Genomic DNA, 26,533 nt, shown 5'->3' on the forward strand with positions numbered 1-26,533 from the left:
ACCCCGTCTTCCTCTAAGATGCACAACGAGTTTGGGGCAAACTGAACACCGGAACATTCACTTCTGTCTTGACCCAGAAGTGCAATGGCCTGTTGCCTTGAATGAACCTTGACGAGATAAACGGTAACACCTCTTTCGTTAATAATTTCGGATTTAAAAGAAAACTGGGGTGGTATTTTCTCAGTACCACATACCTTCTGCTCTGATCAAACTTGGCTGTAGAATAACGACCTCGATATTTGGTGCTGATAGCATAAATCCGAAATGACAAAAATTTACTGGCTAGTGTTTTTCAGAATTTATCAGGTTTATCCGGAAACACGGAATCCTAATTATACCTCAGCAGTCTCGTAATCAGTTTAGATATTTCGCGACTACTCGAACGCTAAATCCTTCAAAATTCAGAGTCGCCAGGATTTTTCATTGTGAATTTAAGAAGTATTCACAGTTACAATCTGAAAAACAAAACTTGGAGGACTTTTAAAATACACATAAAACTAGTCATGGTAATGTTTTGTCCAATCGCTAAGATATCGAACCAACCTCAACATCCATGATTTTTCAAAAACTTGGTATTCTTAACAAAACTAACGCTTGTACAGAAGGGCTTTAGAAAGGAACGATGACTTATCGTTGAATCTGTATAATTCTACTCGTCGCTTAGTGCTGCCAAAATAAAAAAATCTAAAACTACATTTTACAAAAAAAGCTTTAAAGAAACATTGAACTCAAATCCCAAAAGAGTTTAAGATTGTCTAAATCCGGCAAGCTCAAGGTTTACAACTCGTGACTCACTGATTTTCCAGGAAACATGTGTAGTACTAACCTTGAAGCTGCAAATAATTTCAGCGATATATTAGTGATGCTTTACGAATGAACCATTTTCCATGCTTTCATGTGAGTTTAACAATGACCACGCTTTTCTGGAAAACAGTACGGTATGTCCACGTAGCATGCTTTACCAACTTTATTGAAGGCCTCCATTGTCGTTCCTCTCCAGGTGCAGACAGCAATACCAGCCAATTGTTGAAACTTATAAAGTCATTTTCTTGTGAGGCGCTAGCATTGTTGTTTCGACAGTCCCTCGACGAATGTTGTCTGCCCAGTGACTGAAAACATGTGAAAGAGATTCCCGCCTACAGATCTGGTAATGCGTTATCTCGGAATAACTACAACCCAGTGTCACTTACGAGCGGCCCTCGCAAACTCCTAGAACATATAATTTACGGTCGTATTAATAATTTCTTAATAAATAATTATATTCTTTTTGAAGACCCACATGACATTAAAAAAAGAATAAATCATGCAAAACTGAGGTAGTATTTTTGCAGCATCACTGACCTGCCTTTAACTAGTCACCAATTTCTATACAAAATATTAATATTCTGCATCAGACTGTCATATTCTTTAGGCTAGTCAAGTGTATTTGACTGTAAACCACACAAACGGTACGTTGTTACAAAATCTTTGAATTATGAAACTAGACCCATCCATTTTACTTTGAGCTGAAGAATTGCTTATGAATAAAACGCAGTTCGGTTGCCATTTCAGACAATTTATGATAAAATAGAAATGTGAGGTCAAGCGTGACCCAGAACATTGAGCTTGGCTCTCAACCTTTCCTTGTCTATGACAATTACCTCCCTCTGAATATATCTTCATCCATAAGGTTGTTCTTGTTGTATTCTGTATAAGGAGACCGTTAATATGAATACTATAGTGATACTGCAGAGCGACCTGAAGAATCTATTGTTTTTTGTTCGTTTTTTTGTGTGGTTTAGAAAGTGGGTCCCATCAACGTATAGAAACTAAATATATGTCTGTGTCAACAAAAAAACACAAGTATTCCAATTGCATATTGGACTGTGTGTTTTAAAAAGCGAATAAAAACAAATATCTCGGAGTTCTTCTTTTTTTAATTTATAGGTTGGTGATATCACATTGATTATATCTAGGCCGTATACTTTCCGGTATTTATTTATGTCAAAGATCGGCGGATGTTTTTCGGTGTTTATTTATTTCTAAAATATCGGTGTATTTCGGTGAATTTTCTCGTGGAGACCGTTAAAACGGCTTTTATCAACAAAAAATTGCAAAAAGAAACAAACGTTTATTTACATGTGATGCAAAATGTTTTTAAACTTCAATATTGTATTATATGCATGTCTGTATTCTAAAGATCCCATCTGTCATTCCCACCCGCTCATTCCTGTTGACGACGCGAAATTTCAAGAACGGGAATTCCAAAAATGTCCAAACAGGCTTGGGAGAGTACTGACCAGTCTGGTGAATGCAGCTTCTTCGAAACAGGACAGGGTCAACAGCGGCACGGAAGGCGTACTGGCGGTAATGGAGGAACTCAGCTTCCAGCGCTAAGCTCACGTTCATCGTGCACGGCAAAACGGTAGATGCGGTCATAGGGAAGAAATCCCTCTGGCGGCTCCATCTTGACGCAAAAATTAATTACTGCACGCGAAACCAGAACGAATCATCCGCGGAGTGGCTGCGTCTGGAGCAATATGAAAGACAATTGAAAGCACCCAACTAGGGTCCACAAGGAAGGGCAACCTTCAACGGGGCAATCTACAAAAGAGCACAATAAGGCCAAACTTTTGGGGATGTAAACTGAAGCGAAAAGTAACATGCACTGACCAAAAGAAACGCATCTCGATTACTACTAAGAAACCTTGGAAGACCTATCCTGACGTTCAACCCAATGCGACGACCGTAAAAGAAAAAAAAACAGAAAAATAGAAAGAGCGAGTCTGACGAACGTCTGCATAAAACTTTTTTCGGTAAAAAAATAATAAAAAACTCCCGTTATTACGGAAATATCCAAAAACCGGTGTTTCTCGGTTTTAACCGATTTTTTTATTTTCTACACCGGTGGATGTTTATCGGGGCTTTTCGGTTAAAACCGGAAAGTACACGGCCTAATTATACCATGCAAGTCAAGTAGATTATTGGGGCTAATAAGAAGACAGTTCCCTATAGCATTTACAGAATCTCTACTGCTTGCTTTTGAATAATTCGCCAGATCTCAACTTCAAAATGCCAGCGTCATAAGGGCCCCACCAGGGTTATCTTACCACTAAATTACAAAGAGTACAAAATAGTTGAACGCGCTATATATTTCAAGATTATCATACACGAGCGTACCAGCACTAAAACAGCTCATTTACATTTAATAGATAGTAGGCGTAATATTTTTGTTCTTGCATTCATTCACAAAATGAATTATTTATATCATCACCCCATCTTTGCTGGACACGATCCTACTGATAAATTTCACCTATCGAGCAGCGTACTAATCAGTTTCTAAAATCTCCATTACAGCTTTCCATTTCAGGACGGAACCCGTTGCCCGCGAATGTAGTACAAAATTCAGGCAGAAAGAAATATAGATCAGCTTGTGAATTGTTATTTTCCTGTCCTCCAGATCGAAGCATATGTGCGGATGGGCTTTGTTCATTGACGTGACAATTTTTTTATTATTCCTCTAGAGTGAAATAAAATATTTTACGGGTGTTATCTATGTGGCCGTTCCTCAATGTCCAAATACCTTTTTCCCTTGAGTGTTAATTTATATATATATATATATATATATATGTTATGTTATGTGCATAAGGTGTTTCCTTGCCTGCTTTCGTTTTTCTTCTATAAACTTTGCATCCGGTCTCATAAAATTCCCCATCAGGCCGCTTTAATGTATTTTAAATAAATAAAAAAAAATTTCCAATGAATTTATCAGTTTATATTGAAATCGCTTAAAATTATAAATATCTGGGAAATCATATAGACTACTGAGGGCCACTTGTACCTTCATAATGACCAGAATTTAAAAAAATTGTTGCGAAACAAGAAAGGAGGACCGATGGCTTCTGCTTGTATATAATTTATTGATATGGCTAGTTCGGCCGGCGCTTTATTTGGTGATTTTGTTTTCCAATATCCCTATTTCTCTGTCGCATCGTTGACCATAAGTTCCATCTCTTTTTCCTTTGGTTTTTTGTCACCATACGTCTTGTCCACCGTCTTTATCCTGAAAAAACACAAAATACAACAACAAAGTCACCACATATACTGACGCCCTTCTACCTCAATATAAAGAACAGATCAAGCAAGACAATACTGGAAGCAGTGGAACGATTCTGTTCATATTATAGTAGGAGTAACAGCATATCGTATTGCTAATTTCTATATGTGCTCTCCTTTCTACATGGTATATTCAAAAAGCTTGCCTTTCGTTAATTATGAATACCAAAATTCATGTGAGCATGTCGATAGCCAAAAGCTCTGAATAATCACCACACAGCTACTTCCTCGCAGAGCACACAGAAACTATTAAGGACAATATTCAACGAGAGATTATTGGAACGTTTTTTTTCGCAAACAATGAACGTGGTGTTTTAGATAATCAATGTCCTAGCGCAAATCCTGCTTATTGTTAAAGCAATTTTTCAACCGCCTAGCGAATTCTGCAGTCGATCGATGATCTTCAAATATTGCCAAGATCAGTTGTTCAACGCGTGCTCTTTATGTACGTAGGCACAATACGTCATTTTTGAAAGCGCAAGCAACTTAGTAAAGTAGGCATGGTAAATAGTGCAGTTGTAGCGGCTCACCCGAAACAGGCAAAAAGAAACAATCCCGCCCCGTGCGGAAGGTGCCAGGGTCAGCGAAGTTGCACATGGCAGCGGGGAGCCGACTTCTTAACTTTTAATGTGAGGAAACTGTTAATGCGTTATTAAATATGAGTGCGAAAATTTTCTTCGACCCGTGGCCTGTACTTGGACCGGACGCGAACCTTCGGCAACCGACCTCCCGGCATCTTCCCGAATCCAATGCTGTCCAGCCATACCGATAATCAATCCTTTAACGGTTAATATTCCTGTTTTTCCACGCGCTTCCACCGCATCCGAACGTGACTGTTTTCAAGCTCAAGCGACCCAACGTTTGAACGACGGGTGCACAGCAGTAATTTATTACCAATGACTCATTGTTCCTTGCGAACAGAATGGCTTCAAAACTGCTGAAGTTCGACCACACTGTCGCTGCATTAGTACAGGCAACAGCTGCGGTAATTCTGGAATTCTTCCATCACCACGGGAGAATGAACCCTAGAGCACGCTCAAGGCAGAGCCTATCTGCAGGACTATGGCATCAGTACAGCGTCGCCTTCAGGAACTCTATGTCAGAGAGGAGTTAGAGTGCAAGAAACCGTCAGGGCTATTTTGACGCATGCTGCAACTTCTAGGAGACCGCGCCTATGGTTGTTGGTTGTTACGGGTTGATACCATTGGAACTGTTCGTCCATATGCTTCCCGAGCAGGTACGCATAATCCTGATATCACACAAGGGTTCATTACAGACGTATTTATGGACGCCGGCATCCGTCTAATGGACGAAGTCCATCAGTGTGATACGTAACCTGGAAAATTAGATCGTCCGCAGTGCTCGGTAAAAAACTTTCTCGACTCTGAATTTCAATAACACGCTTCCTGGCCAAGCCATAGTAGATTAATGTTCAAAAAACAGGAAATAAAATTTAAATCTCTTCCGTGGAAAGTGATAAGCACTAGGCCGTCACTGCACCCGTTCCCGTTCCCGCTCCGATAAGTGCTGGTACCTTCCGAGGCACGGCACGTGCCACCAAGAATTACCGGGAAGGTTGAAGTTTTTCAGGAAACGCCAGGAGGACGTTCTGAAGGCGGGCGGCGTGTCCGGCGTCGAATCTAGCCGTTTGTTTTACATCACAGTCAAGAAGAAAAAGATACAGTACCACGTCGACACCGGTGCAGAAAATAGAACCGTGCCACCAATGTTAACAGGTCTGCAAACAGAAACCGACGGCCAAACATCACTAACGCTTTTATCTTGACCACAGGCAAACTTTTCAGAGGGCCTTTTATGTTTTGGACGACCGGTTCGCCATTATTGGTGCCAATTTCCTGCAAAACATTGCTATGATTCTGGACGTCAATGGAAGGCGACGTTTGGACGTCGCGACCTGTCTCGGCACTCAAGGTGCTCTGTCCGACTCGCTATGCTACAAGGTGCAACGGCGCAGCCACTTGGAGACGCGTTTTAGAAGATGTTCCACCCATCCTGCAGCCATGCACCATCGAGACGCCGTTGAAGCATGGTGTGACACATTACATCCAGGCCGCAGGCTCTTCCCTGTACACAAAAGTACGACGTCTTGTTCCCAACAAGCACAAGATGGACAAAACATATCATAAACTTCAGTTTTGTACGTCCAATATTCAGCACTTGCTCAAATGCCCTTCACACGCCGACCAAAAAAAAAACAGAAAACGGGCGACTTGAGTTTTAGCAGCGATTATCGGGATTTAAGTAAAGCCATAGTATCTGACCCGTTCCGTATTTGAAAATTAAACGGGACACAGGGCGGACCCCCATTTTTTGAGAAATTGCAGTGTTGGGCAGAAATAATAAAAAATGTATTTGGAGATACAAATACTAGTATGCATTAAAATAATAGCTAAAACACTGATACTAAAATATATCTCTAAAACTGTATCACGATACGTGTCGGAAATACAATTTAAATATAGGCAAAAATGTATTTGGGAATACAAATACAGGAATACATTTTAGGAAGGGCAGAAATACAGATACATAAATACTAATATTGCAATACATTTTTCAAATTAGTTTGAGACGCCAACTGAGATGATGCTTGAAGTTTGAAGAGGAAGTTTTTGATCCCGAAATTACTTTCCCGTAGGCTTGGCACTTTGCCTTGAAGGTAGTGGTTTCAGACGGCGAGGAGTCGTCAGTGGGCTCAAAATAACGTTATCTCAAGGACTGACCGGTCTAACTTCCCTGACATCCTGTCTGTCTGACGAGGGATGCGAAAACACTTCGGCATCTAAATAAATTCGATGTCACCCTAAATCTTATCAAAACGTCACAACGCCCATGTCCAATAAGGATGCCCCTGTCAGCGCTGATCACATGACGTCATGGTGGAATGAGCTGGTATTCTTTTTCTTTAGTGTGGCCTTGAACATGAAACTTTACCACGCTGCTCTATGAAAGGACAATAGGTACTTTTGTTGTAGGTTACCTCGTTGAAAGTCAAATTTGGGGGTTTTACGTGCCAAACCTACGACGGGCATCTGGCACGCCCCAGCGGAGGACTGAGGATTAATTTCGACCACCTGGGGATCTTTTGACGTGCAACCGAAAGCTCGGTTACACGGCGCCTTCTCCGCAATAAGCCTCCGTCATATTGCGGGCACCTCGGTCGGGATTCGAACCCGCCACCTGGGGATCCGTAGGCCGGCGCTCTCGCCTCGGAGCCACCGAGGCGGCTTTACCTCGTTGAAGATCTTGCGGGAAGTGTCATTTGGAATATTTGAGAATGGTGGACCACCTGAAGCATCGAACACATGTTTTATCGTCTGTTACGGTTCAAAAAACGATACGGTGGCATCCCTGTTGTGAAGGTCCTTCCTGCCGACCCTCCACCACCGACGCATGGATTGCAGTCCTCAAGTCTCGTCTAGCATCATCCAAACAGAGACCTCGTAAATTGCGACCTGATATTGCCGGCACAGGTGCGAGCTCTTCGAGAAACAGCGCGCTCTCGGCGAGTCGCAGGTGTGCGCAGTCTGGATTGGCACAGCGAGGCCACGTCTGACCTTCCTGGGTTTCGGATAAACAGAGCAGCGGGTCTATATCAGGTCGGCTGATGACGTACCCTCGAGCCGTGCAATACTACGGGCGCAGCCGCAAACGCATTCGAATGTGTACTAAACTTCGCTGCGTGAGTCAACCTACTATTTCAAGCCAACGACCGCCAGGCTCGTCATTCAAGGGACTGTGATTCAGCTTTGCCGGCTGGGTGTACTGTGCACGCTAAGGCTGCGGTTAGCAGCGGGCATTGGATGCCAGGAAACAACGACTCAAGAAATCCTTACCTAAGGACCTGCGGCAGAAGATGCTCTGACTCTACTCCTAGCACGCCACCTGGTTCGAGTCCCGAATTCGCAACACTTCTCAGAAGAGAGAAGGGGACGCAGAGAAAAATAGTTTGGAAAATCGAGAGGAACCTTGTTCAGCATATTAACAATACCCCAGGATTACCTTGACCCTGGTGCCCTCAGAAGTACAAAAAAAAAATGCTTTCGGACTTTTTTCTTTTTTCCGGGGGTGGGAGGTGGCGGGTAATTCTCAGGAAATGTAAGGAAATACATTTCATCCTGATTGTATCGCGCTACAAAGACATATTCCAAATGTATTTTGATACAGGAATACAGATACTGGTGAAAAAAATGTATCGCAATGCAGAAATACAGATACGAAATGTATTTTTGAAGCACTATCACGATACATTTGTAACGCGATACTGTTCAACCCTGGAAAATAGGCCGATATGGGTCGGTTCCCTATGTTAAAAATATAAGTGCAGAAATCTCTCCAGATGTGTTCTAGCTGCTAAAATCATTTTTTAACTAAAGATGGTCGGTTTATGCCCCATTTGTTCGTGTAAATATATTAGTATTTCGCCCTGCGTTTCTTAAATTTCGTGTCTAATTGTTTACGTAGAAAAGAAATACAAAAAAGTTTCAGAAAACGTTAGTATTTTGTACTAGTAAAATATAGACGAAAAAAAGTAGCAAACTGTACTGGATTTAGGAACCAGGCTTCGCGTGCATAATCAAGTGTTATATTTCATACTGACCGAACGGTAAAAATAACTTTCTAATGAAAAAAATTAGGACATAATAATTATTAAAGGAAACGTTTTCTTGTTTTGTTTTTCTGTTTTGTTTTTACAATTGCTTAAGTTTTAACGAAGTTTAACTGACAACATGCAACATGCCCCATTTATTTCAGACCATTTTTATGATTATTATTCCGTTAGTCTAGAAAACTGTAGCATTTTCAATTTAAAAAAAAAAAGTTCGAAAAAATTTGAGTTAGTTCTTGTGACTAAACAAAGAAAGTATTAAACTAATTGTATATTGAGTGATCGAAATAAATTATATTAGTCCTTTTTGTTTAATTTTGATACGCATATAAGCCTTGTAAATTGCCATCCCGGAACGTATGGGGACGACTCATTTTCGTCCTCACGGCTAATATAATAAACAAGCTTTGAAGTTTCGAATTTGCTGTTTTTTACTGATCAGATCATAAAGATGTTTCACCCCCTGCACTAAATTCTCTAGTAAAAAATACCTTATTTGTATGAGACATTTCTTGAATATATAAACGTATATTTTTCAATTCATATCATATGAGCGCATATAAGAACCATAAAAGAGTATATACGAAGATATGCTATAAAGCAATAAGATATAATATAAAGTTATTAAACGACTCTTATACGATCTTACGTGATTTTATTTTATCATATGCGTTTATTGCACCAAGAAATGTCTCATACAAATAAGTTTTTCACTAGGGGTAGGCTACCCGAAGCGAAATATTCTGTACAGTGTGCCCGACTTTTAAGCATAACACGCGAGCCTCAGTCAAAGAGGTCAAAGAGACTGCCTGCGTCATCTGCTGTCTCAATCTGGCAACTCACGTCACTATTTTTTTCTTCGAGTGTTCTACTCTTCGTGCAGGTACGATAAGCGATGCTTCCGTATGTGATAAAACAAAAAGAAACGTTGTCTTTGCACTTTTTTGTGTGTTGTGTTTGCACTAGCTTTGCTTTGGTAAGAGAATGTTGTACATTGACAGCATACTTTCAATACAAGTATAAAAAACCTTGTGCTTCTGCTTCGCATCGTCATATCAAGGATAATAACAGCCATGCAGTTGTAAGACGACGCTAAACTGGTTGGCAAGAAACAGTTAATGTAAAACCGAGAGAAAAGAAAAGGTCATACAACTTGTATAGGGGAGTGCAGGCACGTAGGCAGGATTTTGTTTCGGGGGGGGGGGGGGGGGGGGGGGGCTGGCCGGCCTTAACAGAATGCTCTATGAGGGGTAGGGGGGAGAGGAGGTCCCAGCAAAATAGAAAAATTGGGGGGGGGGGGGCGGGCCCCATGGGCCTCTACCCTGGCTACGTGCCTGGGAAAGTGGCAAGAGTCCCTAGAAGAGCCTCTTTTCCTCTGCAGCATCCTCGTTTTCATCATAAGGCGGCGGTGATATCAGTTGCCGCCACCGCTCGCGTATTGTATTTAACAGTTAAGCACACTGCAAATAGATGTGGCACGAAATCTCACGGGTCATTTTCAACATGTTTTCTTGATATCTAAAGCGCAAATAGTTGAAATTATGCAGATGAATGGGATGAAGTTTACAAAGCCGTCAAAAGACAACATCTTGGCGCTGCTGAGAATGACCTTTTCTTTTTTTAGTGAGGTATGCTAACTAATAGACTGCCCGTAAAAGTAAGTAAAATAAATTAGACTAGAGGAAAGTTGACTATTCATTATAGAGGAATGTGTGTTAGGAGAGCTGTATATACGAAGTCTGATCAAAACGTTCCGGGAGTGATTTTGTGGCGTAAAAAGAGAAGGCAGCACAGTGATGCGCGCCCTGCACTCAAAGGAAAGGACCTTCCTGCGTCATTCTTCCAAAAGGGCGTCACTCTGTCAACATTTGGAACTGCGCTACACGAGTTTGTTTGTACACATGCACGAGCATAATGGCGATCTCCCTAGACAGCAAAGCATTGCGGGCTAATTCCACGTCAGTTCATACAATCATTGTCCGGGACATAATTTTGATATTTTTGTTAAAACTATATATAAAATCCATGTTCTTGGGAGAAACATTCAGCTATATATGTACGGCGTAACAATTTTTTTTCTATGATATATAAAATAGAGAAGGTCGCGGCGAGGAAATGGAGAACGTTTCGCGATGCGAATCTGCACACGCGCCATTTTTCCATCGAAGCTTCCACGTCACTATAACTTTTTATTCATTTTACAAAGGGTTTACGACACATACACAAAAAAATAAAAAATATCAAAGCAATATTACTATCCCCCAAAAAATCAAGCATGTCATAAATCGCGTTTTCGGGTCATATTCACATTTTGTTTACAAAAAGAACTATCTTTTATAATACATAACAATCATATCAAAATGCACGTCTTTAAATTATCTGTAGAAATATATTAAAATGATACAACTAGCTTTTATTCTCTCCTTGTTATTAAAGCGAAAATGCAGCTGATTTTCGGAAAAGTCGCAAGATTGGCTGTCGATATTTAAAAAAAAAATCATCTCTTATTTATTTTTTTTAACTCTCCTTGGCCCTTTGCAGTGACTTGAACTAACTTGTGACGGCAAAACATTGAGTAATATATGAGCTCCGAACAATAAAAGGTACGACAAACCTTCACTCGAGGCTAGCCAACGTCTTCGCTATATAGCGGCTTCGCCGCATAACGTCGACTTCGTGGAAGCGCCAAAAGCTGGAAAGCGGGACTGTATCATAGAGAACGAAACGTCCTGCTGTACCGAGCATTGCTTTATCGTTGTGTAATCATACCTCCCTCCCCTCCCACTTCTTTCCCACCCTTTAATCACGAACAAGAAATAAACTGCAGTAAAGTTGGTAGTCCAACATATTGAGGTATTTAGCGCACAAGGTAGAGAGAAGAACAGGACAGAAAAGAGAGCGACTCACAACTACGTTTACTGACAAGAAAAAAAAGGAAAAAAAAAAAAAGAATCCGCCGCGGACTCGTGCATCTACCACCACCCCTGTGAATGATAGTGGCTCGTTCATCCAGGCTCGTGTCGGCCCATCAGTGATTCTTGAAGGAATTCCCTTTTCTTGTTTGACAGTGTTACGGATTCTACACTAAAAGAATTCCTGTCCTCACGGAGGATTAAAAAGGCCTCCAGTACCTCACGAGTTAATTTCTCTTTGTTCTTCCCCGAGATGTTGGTCTCGCCGAATAGTGGTCTGCACTTCACTCCCTGCAATAGTTTGGAAGATTTCCGCTTACTGTAGCCTTCAAGGAATAATCATGCTCCCCGAGTCGGTCATTGAGGCATCTGCCCGTTCGGCCTATATAGCCCTTGCGACACGAAAGAGGTATCTTATATGACGCCCGAAGCGCATGGAAGGAATTGGTTTGCATGCTTCTTGGTGCACTTGTGTTTTGTGGTACTCTCAATATGCGCATTCACTCTAGTGCAAACTTGACTCCTTTTCGGTGGTGCTGAAAAAACTACTCTGACCCCATAGCGGCTTGCAGCTTCTTTTTTTTAATTATGGGACATTCTGTGCAGGTACGGTATCACTACTGGCCTTGTTTTTTCGACTCTTGTGTTGTTGGACTGGAAGCCTTTTGCCTTCTTCGCCAGAGCGTTTGCTACATCAGCCAATAGGGCTGACGAATAGCCGGCTTTTCTTAGCCTCTCCACTTGCATACTGAAGCTGGCTGCCGTAGTATGAAGGCAGGATGTCTTTAGTGCCGAGCCGAGACACGTTAGAGCTGTGCCCCTCTTGATGACCTTTGCGTGTGGCGAGCCATTGTGTAGAATGCCTTTCTTGGATCGTAGGCAGTACTACCGACAAATATGGGTGTCACCCGGGTGGCGCGAAAGGTCCAGAACTAAAGTACTTTTTCTTTAGGCGCGTCTAATTTAAACCTAAGGCCGCCTCCGTACTCAGCAGAGATCGCCATAATGTCTGCTACCTGTTTGTCCATACGTCCGCCATCTTCAAGAATTACCAGGAAGTCATCAACATAGCGGGCGAACTTGTTCCCTTTTTGCATCCAAGCGCACTTTCTATTTCACAGTTCACTGCTCCCAAGTAGATGCACTAAGAACTGCGGAGACGCAAGAACCGATATATACTCCTGACTTCTGCAGACAGCACCCATCCCGCCACCCAACTGTCATAGACACCAGGTAGAAATGGAACAGCTACATAAAGCTTTCAGTGGGTACTCTACTGGAACTTCGGAAAGCGAGGTCTCCATTGGCTTCTATACAATTCTCCACCGAGGTCTGTAGCTGGTCATGTGGTAAGGATTGAAAAAGATTCTCCACATCAATACTGAATGCAGTTTTATTCCCAGGATTCCCTAACTGGAGATATTCCACTATCTCCTCAGAGCTGCCGACCCGGAAGGGGTCCCTAATACTTAAAGAGGATAGTTGTTTTTGAAGATAGGAAGCAACTGGCTTTTGCCACGACCCCTTTTTTGTGACGATGGCTATAAATGGACAAGCCTCTTTATCTGTCTTTATGTTGAGCAAGACCTCCAGATGTAAGCACTCCGCTTTCCCAATTCTTGCGGCCAACTGGGTTAACGCTAGCCACTCACGCAATTTTTTTTTTTTGCTTTATCTCGAGTTTTTTTCACGGCGACTTCCACCCGTCTAAACTTTTTCTCTATAGCTGCCGTTGTACACGCCATCTGGTAACACTAGAAAATGTCCTTCCTTATTAGATAACAGCACGGGTACTCCATTAGTGACCCTATATTCTGCCAAAGGCCCTAAACGCTCCCACTAGTCCTCTTTTTGGCGGAGCCTGAAGGTTATCCACGCACTCAGAGATGCAACTTGGTCGGTCCTCCTCTACTGTCTTGTATGCAACTCTCTTGACTAGAGTGACCAACTCTGGTGGGCTCGTGACTGCTCGAAGCCAAACTATGGATCGGCGCACTCAAAAGTCAGCAACAGGGGCATAGCTCTAAGGTGTCTGGGCTCGGCACTAAATACGCTTGCACCTTTGCACTTAATTACATTATAAACTAAATAAGTCTTGTCTTTATACTATGGCAGCCAGCTTCTGCATGCAAGTGAAGAGGCTAACAAAAGCCGGCTATTCGTCAGCATTATTGGCTGATGTGGCAAACGCTTTGGTGAAGAAGACAAAAGGCTTTTAGTTCAACGAGACCACTGTCGAGAAAACAAGGCCAGTAGTAATACCGTACCTGCACAGGATGTCCCATAACTTAAAAAAAAGTCGCAAGCCGCTATAGGGTAAAGTAGTTTTCTCAAGATCACAAAAAAATAAGTCAAGTTTGCCCTAAAGTGAATACGCGTACTGAGGGTACCACAAAACACAAGTGTACCAAGAAGCATCGAAACAAACTCCTTCCGTGCGCTTCGGGCATCGTATATAAGATGCCTCTTGCGTGTGGCAAGAGCTACATAGGCCAAACGGGCAGATGCCTCAATGACCGACTCCGGGAGCATGATTACTCCTTGAAAGCTACAGTGGGCGGAAATCTTCCAAATCATTGCAGGGAGTGCACGTGCAAACCATTATTCGGTGAGACCAGCATCTTGAGGAAGAACAAAGACAAATTGCCCCGCGAGGTACTGGAGGCTTTCTACATCCACCGTGAGGCCAGGAATTGTATGAGTGTAGAATCCGTAACACTGTCAAACAAGGAAAGGGAATTCCTTCAAGAAACGCTGAAGGGCCCGCACGAGCCTGGATGAATGAGCCACTATCATTCACGGGCCTGGTGGTAGATACACGAGTCCGCGCCGGATTATTTGTTTTTTTTCTGTTGTTTTTTTCGTTTCTTCTCAGTAAAAGTAGGTGGGAGGAGCGCTATTTACTGTCGTGTTCTTCTTCTTTCTACCTTTTGAGCTAAATACCTCAATACGAACAAGAAACGTCTGCGAACGTCACTGCTGGCGGCAATTACATATCTTAAGCAGGCCACATTACCTTGAAACTCAAAGCTAAATATGAGAAGAGTCAGTAACAGGAAAATAAGGGGAGAATAGTTGCAAGAGAAAGTATGCAGGTCAGTTGGTTAGGAAACATTGCACTCTAAACCCCGAGACGACGAAAAACAAAAAGTACCTGGTACTGCGAAACGAAATCTAAAACGCAGATGAGCTTATTCACAAAAAGAACGACCATAAATGCGTGCCCACACAGAAAAAAGAAATAAGTAAAAGACAGACATGGGGCCGTAAATACTTGACCGAACTTGGCCAGACAAGCTAAATCCCTCCAAGGTTGAGGACAGCAACGGGAACGAATACCTCTCCCAAGAACCTAAACAGATGAGTTTCACCACACTATGTGAACCGACCGAAACAGAACTCCTAATCCCCTTTTCCATTTTACTGCCGTAACCCCCTTCTCCAACACACACACACAAACACACACACACGCACACACACACGCGCGCAAACTACGCTCCAACACTAAAAACGAAAAAAAAAATCTTTACAATAAAGGAAGCTTTCGCAGTGTGAATCAAAACAAAAGATGGCTGACTAACGCTGTGCTTATAGGAGATTCGGTGTCTTTGTTGTTCAATTAGTGGAACTATAAACAAACACCACCAGCTTAACCGTGCGCGACACACCGATTATATCTACAAGGGAAGACAGAAGTTGGTGCTCACAAGGACATTTTTTTTCCGAACTCTGACCGGAAAATTAGAGACGGAAGAGAGGAATTCAGAACCTCTCAAATAGGCGTTTCTGAGAACGTTTCAAGTTCAGTCACTTACGAATCGAGTAAGAGTTCAGTTTCAGACTGAACAGCCGTGGCCCAACGATTCAGCACCATGCTATATTTTTGTGTGGACTATCTACAGAGATGCAAGAAGAAAGTGTATAGCGATAAGAACCTGGTACCGGTAGGGAGGCTCAACAATGTGCGGTTAGAAAAGCTACTGGCTCCACGGATAGTGAATGAATCTGACCTTTTATACCAACACCCCTACATATACCACTATAATGAGATTGCTTCTTCTTACAACGTGAGTACATCACACCCTTTTTTCCGTGACTTCTATGAAATGCTGGCTGAAGTGAGTCAAGACTTGTATGCTGCTAGTCCGCCGGTAACTCGACTGGAGCCACATAAATCCATTAAAAAAAAGGTGCGAAGCATATTTGAATAAAAAACAAGCTCAAGTGAGTTTTTCAATTAGAAGAAAGTTGTCAAGCGCTTATGGCGTGAAAACCGGTGAAGACAGTCGTGAGCACTGCACGGAGTGGTTTAACGCGTTCCGCAAAGAGCTGAAGGCATGCAGTTCCCACCAGGAATGCAAAGGATTGTACACGCTTCTGCCACCAAAAATCTCGAAGAAAGAAATATTGCGTCTGGTGCCAGAACAGACTGCCTACATGATTGATCAAGCAAGAAAACTGAAGCGTAAAATTGGTGTATGGGCAACCCCTCAACCCTACCTGGGGAAAAAGGCGAACGCCGAAGACTACAGGGTTGCGCTTGAGTACTGCGCACGCGACGACCTCGCATGCTCTGTTCAAAGCCCCAACAAAAAAGACGTCGTCAAAGCCATGATCAACGACAACAAGACCAAAGTTGTAAAAAGGTGTATGAGCAGCTCTATTAAAGAAGCTAACCATCTGTTTAGGAAGCACCATCCCCATCGAGAACAAGGCATCTCCAAATTGTATTCCCTACGACCAAAAACTGGTAAAAATAGAGTCCCGAGCATGATGTGCGCGAATGCATGTATTGCCTCGATTTTCAATTGATTTCGACGGCAATGACAAATACTTCGAAGAAGACATTTACAGAAGGCAACCTCAAACGCATCTACCTCTGCAGCGCTCCAGAAAACGATTGCTTCCTGCGCCGTTGTGCCGTTGTGGAAAGTGCCCAAAAATGCACACCATCTCGTTGCAGTCCCGATATCTCGACGAAGACGAAGATATGTGTTTCGCGTTAGGGACGCCGGCGAACTCGTCAAAAAGGTTATGGACCCTTCTGCTTTCCTGGGGGAACTGGAGTCCTGGAGCGAAAAGTATATGAGGCATTCTTACATCCCTGACCTTGAACGAAGCCTGATACGTGACACAAAACCGCCTTACCACCCAGGGCAGTGATGTTCCACTTCGATTTTGCGGAAATTGACAGTAATCTTCCCAACCGAAGCTCTGAGTTTCCATTGTAAAAAAAGCTCAAGTGTATCTCCTCACGTGTGTGGCTAAGTCCATGCAAGGCACGCAAAACTTTGCCTTTGTCAGCGATGACACGACACATGACACAGCTCACCCTCCAGCCACAGAGGCCATAGAAGAGTATGTCGGTGAACATTGCGCAGTCTTTTTTTAAATAATCTTGGTATCAGACGGAGCGGTGGCGCATTTCAAGAATCGCTTCCAATTACACGAATTGTCTCGGAAATATGAATCTTTTCGGCCACTCGACACGGAAAAGGCGCTTGTGATTGAGTGGGTGGTGTTTTTTAAAAAATACGCAATGATCACTAACTTGAGATCTTTGCTCAATTCAATGATTGTCACCGCTAAAGACTTCGTGGAAGTGCAGCGTAAACAAGCGACAAATGTCTGCGTGTTCCATCTGTCTGCGGAACGGGCTCGAGAGTTTCGTGCGGTGAAGCAAGCAGAGCGGACCACCGTAGAACTTATACGGGAGGAATCCAGGTATTTTATCTGTTGAAGTCATCATATGCAGAGAGGCCGGATATATGCATGGCCACATGCGCGACTTATGCATAGTTAGGGAATTTCCAGGGTGGGACCATTTTGGTTTTGTGAATTTTAAGCTAAGTAATGGTATTCCAGCTCAAAGTCCCTTTTCGCGTCAGTTTTACTCACCTCTTTTTAAGCAAAACGAATTTGAAAGATATAAAATACATGCCATAACTAACGCTCAAAATATTTGGTACTGTGTGGCAAAGCCGGTATAACGAAGACGTCGGCTCGCTTCGAGTAAAGGTTTGTTGTAGCTTTTCCCGTTTTGAGGTCATATGTTACCCAATGTTTTGCAATGACAAGTTAGTTCAAGCTACTTCAAACTGCCAAGGGGATTTAAAAAAAAAAAAAAAAAGATGTAGTCTTAAATATTGCCACCCAATCTTGCCACATTTCGAGAAATCAGCTGCATTTCCGCATTAATAACAAGAAGACAATGAAGAGTATGCATGTTATCTTTATATATTTGGAAAGAACATTGAGATACGAGCATATTTATATGTTTTCTGAAGTATCTAAATGAGACTTTATTTGCAAACATACTATGAATATGTCTCTAAAACGCGTTTCTATGCCATGTTTGATTTTTTTTTTTTTTTTTTTGCAAAGAAATGTTTTTTTAATATTTCTAATTTTTTCTTTATGTGTTCGATATATTTTGTGAAATGTTTTAAAAAAAATTTGTGGTGACGTGAAAGCTTCGATGAGAAATTGACCGCTGCACAAATTAGCATTGTAAAATCTTCTCAATCTCCACACCTCGAACTTCTCTATTTTATATTTCACCAAAAAAAAAAAAAAAAAACATTGTTAAGGCGTTCATATATAGCTGAGTGTTCTTCCCTAGAACATGGCTTTAATATATATTTTCAACAAAAATGTCAAAATTATGACCCGGAAATTGTGAATTGGCGACGAGTTACCCTAAGAGTGCGAAAATTAATTTTACGTCCAACTCGGCGAATCTAAAACAAAGACCTCTGAAATTATTTATAAAGCTTATGTTAAAGAGCAGTGAGGTGTGCAAGGTGTTTTATATGGCACTCGCGCATTAGGAATGGCAGAACGTCGCTGAAGTCAAGGAGAACGGTCGGATAAAATCGCTTTTCCGGTCTTCGACCTCCAGCGATATTTTGCCGTTCCTAAGTACGGGTGCAATTAAAACCACTTCGCAAAATCCACTTTTTTTTCACACAAACCTGTTGAATTATTTGAAATGTACCAATTTTATACTTGCCGAGGCCGACGCAGATTTGGTATTCACTCCCGCTCTGGTTTGCACTCTATGGTTAAATCGCATTTGTGCCTGTTCACGTGGTTACGAACACTCGTGTAGCCCAGCTCCAAACATTCACAGAACGACGCCCTTTGGTATAACGAGACACGAAGATTCCTTCCCCGACTGCTGCGTGCGCATCACTGTGCTGCCTTTTCTTTTTACGCTATAAAATCAGTGTCTGAACTTTTTGATCACACCTTGTACAATAGTATGAGAACATATCAAAACAACGGTATCAAAATGTAAAATGTAAACTTAAAAGTGAAACGACTGTAAGCGCGCAGGCGAGCTGGCGGTAGCTAATCATGTCGTTTATCACCTGAGAATGTGGCGCAGAAAAGAAAACAAACGACTTTAATAAAAAAAAAAAAAAGACAGACAGAGAAGGAAGCGTCTCAATGAAAAAGGGAAATAAGCCTGCTTCAGGAACTTTCGCAGGCAAGATGGTGGTAGCTAATTATGCCGTTTAACACCTAAGAGTGTGGTACAGAAAAATAAAAAAAAAATTTTAGTCGAAAACAGTTTCGGGTGTTAAACGACATAGAAAACTTATAAATTGTTTTTCGGGCCAACTCTTGCACAATATTTTGAGTACTATTGCCACCACATTTACGAGATAGAACAAAAACGTAGCTGCTGCGATGAAAGTTATTGTTAACACTACGTAAAATTTCACCTTTTTTGCAAGTAATAATTTTCACCATTTCACCGAAATATTGAGTCGATTTCCCGGTTTTCGCTGTGGTGTGTCAAGTTATCTTTGTTTATTTGACAAGTAAAGCCCCAAAACTATATTCGGTTTGGTTGAAAAGCAAAATATGCAACCCTATGTGCACAAGGGTTAATGCATTAACAAGTGCAATTAACCAATATTCTAATCCAGTAATATCTCCGCCGGTCACCAACCTGTTAAATGAGAAGAACTTCTGATCCTTGCCAAACTCGTTAGCGTCATCCATAGTCTGACAGAGGGCAAAGCCGTTGGTCTCTGGAAGCCACATGGAAGATACGCCGGCCAAGGTTGCCAGGACAATCATGACCATGAACGGAATCCATGTGCCGTATTTCCCCTGCATCACATCAAGGTTTTGCTGCTAAATCAAGGGGCAAAATAATCACAGACTAGTTTGAAGAAAACAATCTAACCATGGGATCTTATAAAAGAAATGCCAACTTGATTGTCAAGCAAATATTAAGTGATAATTAAAGTTTATACAACCCACACTATTAAATATTGGTAAACACCTACACTACCCGTAAAGTTAAACACTGCGACAGCTGAGGTGTGGCGTTGAAGCCGATAAAAAGTCATGTCGAAGCAGATGAACTGAATGAGCGGTAAAGGCGCGAGCGCGCACCTCAGAGTCCGCATAGACGTTTCGTATTTAACTGAGTAAAACATCAGATGAACCTTCCATAGCGTTTTGGAACAACTTTCTTGACTCGAACTCTTTTTTCAGCACAGCTCAACATGGTTTTCGAAATTTTTTTCCTGTGATACCCAACTACTAATATTAACTCATCATCTTCACCTCACTCTAGACCGGGGTTCTACGACTGACTGCATATTCCTGGATTTCTCAAAAGCTTTTGACAAGGTTTCTCACCAGCTACTTCTTCATAAACTTAGTAACCTTAGCATAGATCCCAATGTCCTCACATAGATAAAATCATTCCTAACGAAGCGCTTCCAATTTGTTCGAACTAATGGCACTAATTCTTCGCCCTCACCTGTCAAACTGTCAACTCCCCCCCCCCCCCCCCCCGGTGCCCCTCAGACCACTCTTATTTCTTATTTATAGCAATGACCTTCCTGTGCATGTCTCTTCCTCTATTAGTCTATTCGCTGACGAATGTTTAATTTATAAAGAGATAGTTAACGACTCTGACATTTCCGCCCTACAGCTTGATATTAATAACATCTGCAAATGGTGCAAGGAATCGCTCATGGAGCTTAACATCACTAAATGTACATCTATGAGAGTATCTCGTCATAACAACACTTGTCCTTCCTACTCTATCAACAATTATGCTCTAGTTTCTGCATCCTCCTATGAATATCTCGGCGTTCACATAACCAACGACCTCTCCTGGAATATCCACGTCAAATATGTCACTAACAACGCAAATAGACTTTTGGGCTATATCAAACGTAACTTTTCGCTGGCTCCTTTTACGTTAAAACTTCTCCTCTATAAAACCCTAGTTCGTCCTAAACTTGAATATGCAGCTTCTATTTGGAACCCTGGTATCACCCTTGCATCAGCTGTCGAATCTATTCGGAATCGTTCTGTCTGTTTCATACTTTCGAACTATCATCGTACAGCCAGTGTAACTTCCATGAAATCATACCTCTCCTTGCCTGATCTCTCTTTCCAAAAAAAAAAAAAAATCTCGTCGATGTTTATTTTACAGGATTCATTACTCTAACCCCGCTCTCCGTCAAGCAATGTTTTTAGAACCATCGTACATATCAACACGTGTAGACCATGACCTAAAGGTAGAGATTCCCCATTACAGCACCTCCACATTTAATACCTCTTTTCTAACCCAGACCTCCATTGATTGGAATGGCCTTACCGCCCACATATGGTCTCAATAACTAACAGTGTTGATTTTAAAAATTTTATTACCAACTTTTTAACAGATGTTGCGTTGCGCCTGTTTTTTCTTTTTTTTTTTTTTTTCCTCACTCAACTATGTTATTTTTATGTGTTAACCGCACACTCCCTTTTGTAATGCCTTCGGGCCCTGAGGGAGTAATAAATAAAATGAAATGAAAACAATAAAAATAAAGGTGTATTAAGTAGAAAGCATTTTGTGAGCCTGCTAAACACGTTTAATACATACAAACTAACATTGTCCTTTGGTACTTGGAGAACACTTCGAAAACGCGCGCCCACGTTTAAAATTCAGGGAACGAAGAAACTGCATGCGTATGTGTGATCCGTTCCCAATCGTTGGAGTGGCTGCCTGAATGTGTTATGCAACGTTATTGAAGGGAAACTAGCACCCACCGCCTTGTAGTTATTGAAAAACATTTCCAAAATAGAACACTCAAGTTTAAAGCGCGTAGCTTCACCTAATTTAACGCCCGTGGGTTTTCCGGCTTAACACCCACCTTGCGTTTATTGGTTTTATAGCCCGAGACCCCTTCTGGCACAATTAGCGAAATCGCTTTGGTTTTATTGTTTCTATTATCTTTATATCATGTTTACGTTTCTACGTGCCGTCATGGTGTTACGTGAGGACGTATGGTCGCGAGACGTCGCAGTGTCACGCGACGTCATGTTTCACGTGATTCAGGGTGTCACCTGGGGTCATTTAGTCGCGTGGCATCAGTGTGCAACGTGACTTGAGATCACAATGTCATGTCATGGTGGCAGCTGACGCCAGATAACTGGTGACGTGTTACACGGCGTGACGTCAGTGTCGTGTCGAGCGGCGTGACGACAGCGGCGTGGCGTCGATGTAGAATATTTTGGCGGAGCGCCGCGAATGGCCCGCGTCGATAAGAAGCACAGTTTTCGGCGCGAAGCCCGCGAAGTGTCCCAATAACTGCTATCGCAGTAAAAATATCTGAGTTAACGTTTATGCAGATCACGCAGACTGGTAATAAGCGCAAGCAATAGCATATGATCCCCCTAAAATAAAAAAAGAGATCGAAACACGATTAGGAAAAAAAATCTGATTTGCGGGGGGCAACAAGCATGACACTTCAGTTGCTCATTGTCCCTGTGCACATTGCATTATTCGGATATAATTGTATTCTGAGCTCCGTTACCCGTTGGGATCTTTTGACTTTTCACAGTGATTAGTTGTCTCCGTGTTGGGCGGGAAAGTAAGTCCACAGACGTTTTAGAGTGCATAGTTATGACCTTTTAAAAGCGGTTCAGGAATCTCCCAAGTAGAGTTTTTATCTGTTCACGACTTGCGATCCGACACCTCATTGATAGGATGTATCTGAGCACTATTAGCAGGAAAAAAACGACGCTGTGTTTCTGCGATGTTCCGCTTCAGACTAAGTCAAAATGCGGTAGTATTACTTGTCTACCATTAATAACGTCACCTATGTTCATAATCAAATGTCGTTCTCGGTACTCAAGCGTGCCATTAACCTGTCAAACACAGTCATACTCAGTAAGTACCCACTGCTGTTAATCTAGATTCTCTTCAGTAGAAGTACTGCCGCCTGCGTAGCCTAGTGCGAAGCGCACGGCTTACACGCGTAGAAACCGGGTTTGAATTCCACTGGCCGCGGTGTGCAAGCAATTTATAAATGCAACCCATTTCCTGTGGCAGACTCCATTCATCGCTATGTATTCCCGGGATTTATAGGCCGCCATTCTTTTCATTCAAAAGTTTTGAAAACCCACTTTTAACTTTTAAATTAGATAACGCTAAGCTATTATACTTCAGCATCGTGTCACAACTGTTAGCGCAATGTTTGCGTAAAGACAGATGTGTAGTTGAATTTTGAGCAAACAAAAACACGGTTTACTTGTTTCTCACTCACAGTTATTGATAAAAAAAATCTAATAAACTTTTCCTCGACGCCGTTATTATATCGTTCCCGTGTGTGTTAGTGCCTTTTTTTACTTAAGTAAAATATTTGTGCAAGATACATTAAGCTATTTTCGACTTGCGACCTCTTTGCGGGGAATATAATTTGTTGAAAAAAAACAACAACAAGGATTTCGTGTTATCTACTTTTCATATTTTATGTGACGGTGGAGTGTTCATAGCCAGCTTTAACATTTTCCCATGTTAGAAAGCAAATCGTAGCCTCTTTTGTTATAAACATACCTTAACATACCTATAAAAAAGGTCCAGCTTTATGTGGCGTAACTCAGTGTGCTTAACAACAAAATTGTGCTTAAGAAAGTTAGGAAAGAATAAAAATGTAACTTATACATCAAGTTAGTTCAGTTCCATCGCTTCATACTTTTCAGTAATCGTAGGGCTGCACAATACTTACCAGGTATATTATGTACGGCATGCAGATACTGAACGATGAGGCTAGCGATGACGATGCGCCCAACGCGAAAGAGCGAACGGGAGTTGGCATGACCTCGGACGCCTGCTGGTACATCACCATGGCCGACGCCGTGCAGGAGAACTTGGCCAGCATCAAGACAACGACTCCAGAAATCACGGCACCTGCGGCGACATTGCGAGAACATAAAAGAAACAATAGGAGTATGTCCGGTTGTCACCAACAGTCGGATCGATATAAAGGAATGCGCTAAGAGTCCTAGAGTGGAGTGATATAAAAAAAAAGCTGCTAGAGAGACCTGACAGATAAACGGATGTGCTAAAGGAAACAAAATACTCAGCTAAAAGCGTAAATCCGAAACGTTTGCTAGGAAACGAAGCGGTCAGAATGATGGGAGATAATGCACTTCCTCAATCCTCTCCCCTCTATTTCTTTATTATTTATTTACTTATCAGTACATCTGATTTCCTCTTCGGGATTGTGGCATGATGGAAAAATCTACAAAAGAAAAGCCTCAAAATATACACAAATTTACACTTATACAGAACACAACACAAAAACAAAGAAACACAATATCGTGATTAGTAATATACTTATGAAGAAAGTTCAATCGCATTATCTTCAAAGGTAAACCGAAAACTTGAAATAATTAGCACGTGGTGGATAGGCTGAAATGTTAGGCGGGTGTCGTTCTCGAATAGGATAATCAACTGAAAAAAGCTATTTATTTAACTACGTTAATTTTATTCTGCCCGTTAATTAATCAAAATAAAAATAGGAGTGCATTTGTAGGTGCCGTTCTTGAACTGAGACACACCCACGCTCTTGAGTGATCCCGCATTAAAGAACGAACTGTCGTCATCCCGGTCGAGTTAGTCTGCTTTTATTGTCCAGCAAAGGGTAGAACCAGTGCTACTCTCAAGAACCATAAATACACAATGTCAATGGAAACTGAGTTTATGACGGTGGTTTTGTTTTGTTGGTTGACTACCGACTTAACAGTATAAGGGAGCGAAGCAAACGTAAACCATTTGTTGGTAGAAAGGTTAATTGGACTGTTTATTTCTCGCTATTCCAGGTTCCTCAAATGATGCTTCAGGTGTATCATTTGTCAATAGTGATTTTAATAGTTATTTCTTTTTGTAATGCCGCACACTGCTAAGGATCTACAAACACTAAGCCCATATGTCTGCCATTTGGTGACTTGAGGACGAATGGTCATAAGGAGGCTCCAAAAATATATCTGTTGATTTTCTAAGTCTACTGGTAAAAAAAAATTATTCGGCCAGCACATGCAGCCCTTGCGCTGCTGCCGACTGCTGCTCATTTTCATTGTATTAAGGTTTGAAGCTCCGGATTTGCAAGAAACGCCTTTGTCTTCTGTCAAAAAAGCTCGAAAAGTACAACACCTATGGCGTGAATACCGATATAAGAGTAGGGAAGCGTGTAAGATAGGCAGGTGGGGAAACGAGACCCGATTGGGCGATCAGATTGTGTCCTTGCCTCAAGAAGGTTTGTAGCATTCAACATAAATGGCGCCACGTAAATCAATTCAAGCCCTCGAACATGTCGTACTGTTGTGCGCGTGAGTGCCACCGTCACCATCGGCGGGGTGCAAGCAGACGACCCGGGAGCGCTCACTGACGGGGGCGCTAAGCCTTGAGCCAGTTTCGGAGCCTGTATCATCTACATGCAGAAACAACGTCAACGCTGCTAAGGCAACGCCGAAGGCCAACGGAGGGTGGACCAAACGAGTGGTGGAAAACCCAAAAAGCGACTAAACAATTGGTGGCTAAAGATTCAGAAAAGGGGCCACATAAATCCCACAACCTAGGGCTCAATAACCATTGGACGGCCCGATTTAAACATAAGAGCTTCAAATCAGTAGCATCATCATCATCATCATCACGAAAAAGTTTGGGCTCTAATTCACGCTGTGAAGCTGCTCGGCCAGCGAAACTTTTGGTATCACCTGCAACGATTGCCCACTCCACTACAGACTCACTTCATGGCAAACGTCACCAGGTGGGGCTCTAGTCTTTTACATCCTAGAGAACTTCCGGCTCATAAAAGGAATGAACAATGTACACTCGAACACCGCGGCTTGAGATATCGATGAAACGTTTAACCACCAATTCTCCAGGTGAACGCCAAAAGAACGAAGAAGAGCGAGATCTGTTAGAAATTTTCGAATATTTGAGTAAACCAACTTGCCTCCTCCAAGACGTTAGGTTGTCCAGCCGAGGGCTCTCGTAAAATCTCCAACTTTGGTGTACATGTAGCATTTATGATTTCAAAAACTGGTGACGTAAGTAAGCTCGACAGGCTTGCAAAGACGGTGCGACCGGAAGTCGCTTGGGACGCAGGAGGCAGTTCATGTTTGTAAACAGCAAAAGGGTATATATCAAATGATGACGGAAAAAAGTAAATGCGCTGTGCCAAAACTTTGGATATATGAAAGGCTAGTGACGCCACTCCCCGCGTCGCAAGCTGCCGTCACCGTGGCAGCTTGCGCAACAGTAGTCCTTGCCCGGAAAGGTATGCGGTGAGCGCTACGTGATTCGCATTGTTATCAGGAGCGCCTTATCATCATATATGTGGTTTGGATGCTTGTGATGAGCTTGTTTTTTATTGAAACGAATGTTGTGCTGGGGTATGTTGTATCCGTGATATGCACATTTCGCTTCGTTCGCTGAAGGCTCTTTTTTTTGTGAGGACGCCGGCACAAGCAATTTAAGAAAGCCGATTTACGAGTCATATACAGCTTCGCTGTAAAACACATTATCCCCATTAAGTTTGAAGAAAATGCGAGCCACTGGTGATTTATTTTGTTAACTAGGCATGAACGA

General features: G+C 42.1%; 1 protein-coding gene across 1 annotated transcript in view; it reads right to left on the reverse strand.

Annotated features, from left to right (window-relative positions):
- Nucleotides 1-3,877: 3,877 nt before the first annotated feature.
- LOC8052237 (organic cation transporter protein) overlaps nucleotides 3,878-26,533 on the reverse strand; it is a 42,768-nt gene continuing 20,112 nt past the window's right edge. Inside the window, exons 8-10 of the mRNA XM_002436005.5 lie at nucleotides 23,667-23,848; nucleotides 19,595-19,758; nucleotides 3,878-4,042 (exon numbers count right to left, since the gene is read on the reverse strand). Of these exons, the coding sequence (XP_002436050.4) occupies nucleotides 3,955-4,042; nucleotides 19,595-19,758; nucleotides 23,667-23,848 (434 nt within the window). The 3' untranslated portion in view covers nucleotides 3,878-3,954. The remainder of the gene's footprint in view (nucleotides 4,043-19,594; nucleotides 19,759-23,666; nucleotides 23,849-26,533) is intronic.

The sequence above is a fragment of the Ixodes scapularis genome, unplaced genomic scaffold (assembly GCF_016920785.2).
Source record: "Ixodes scapularis isolate PalLabHiFi unplaced genomic scaffold, ASM1692078v2 PGA_scaffold2__306_contigs__length_199485367, whole genome shotgun sequence".
In the NCBI taxonomy this organism is placed as follows: domain Eukaryota; kingdom Metazoa; phylum Arthropoda; class Arachnida; order Ixodida; family Ixodidae; genus Ixodes; species Ixodes scapularis.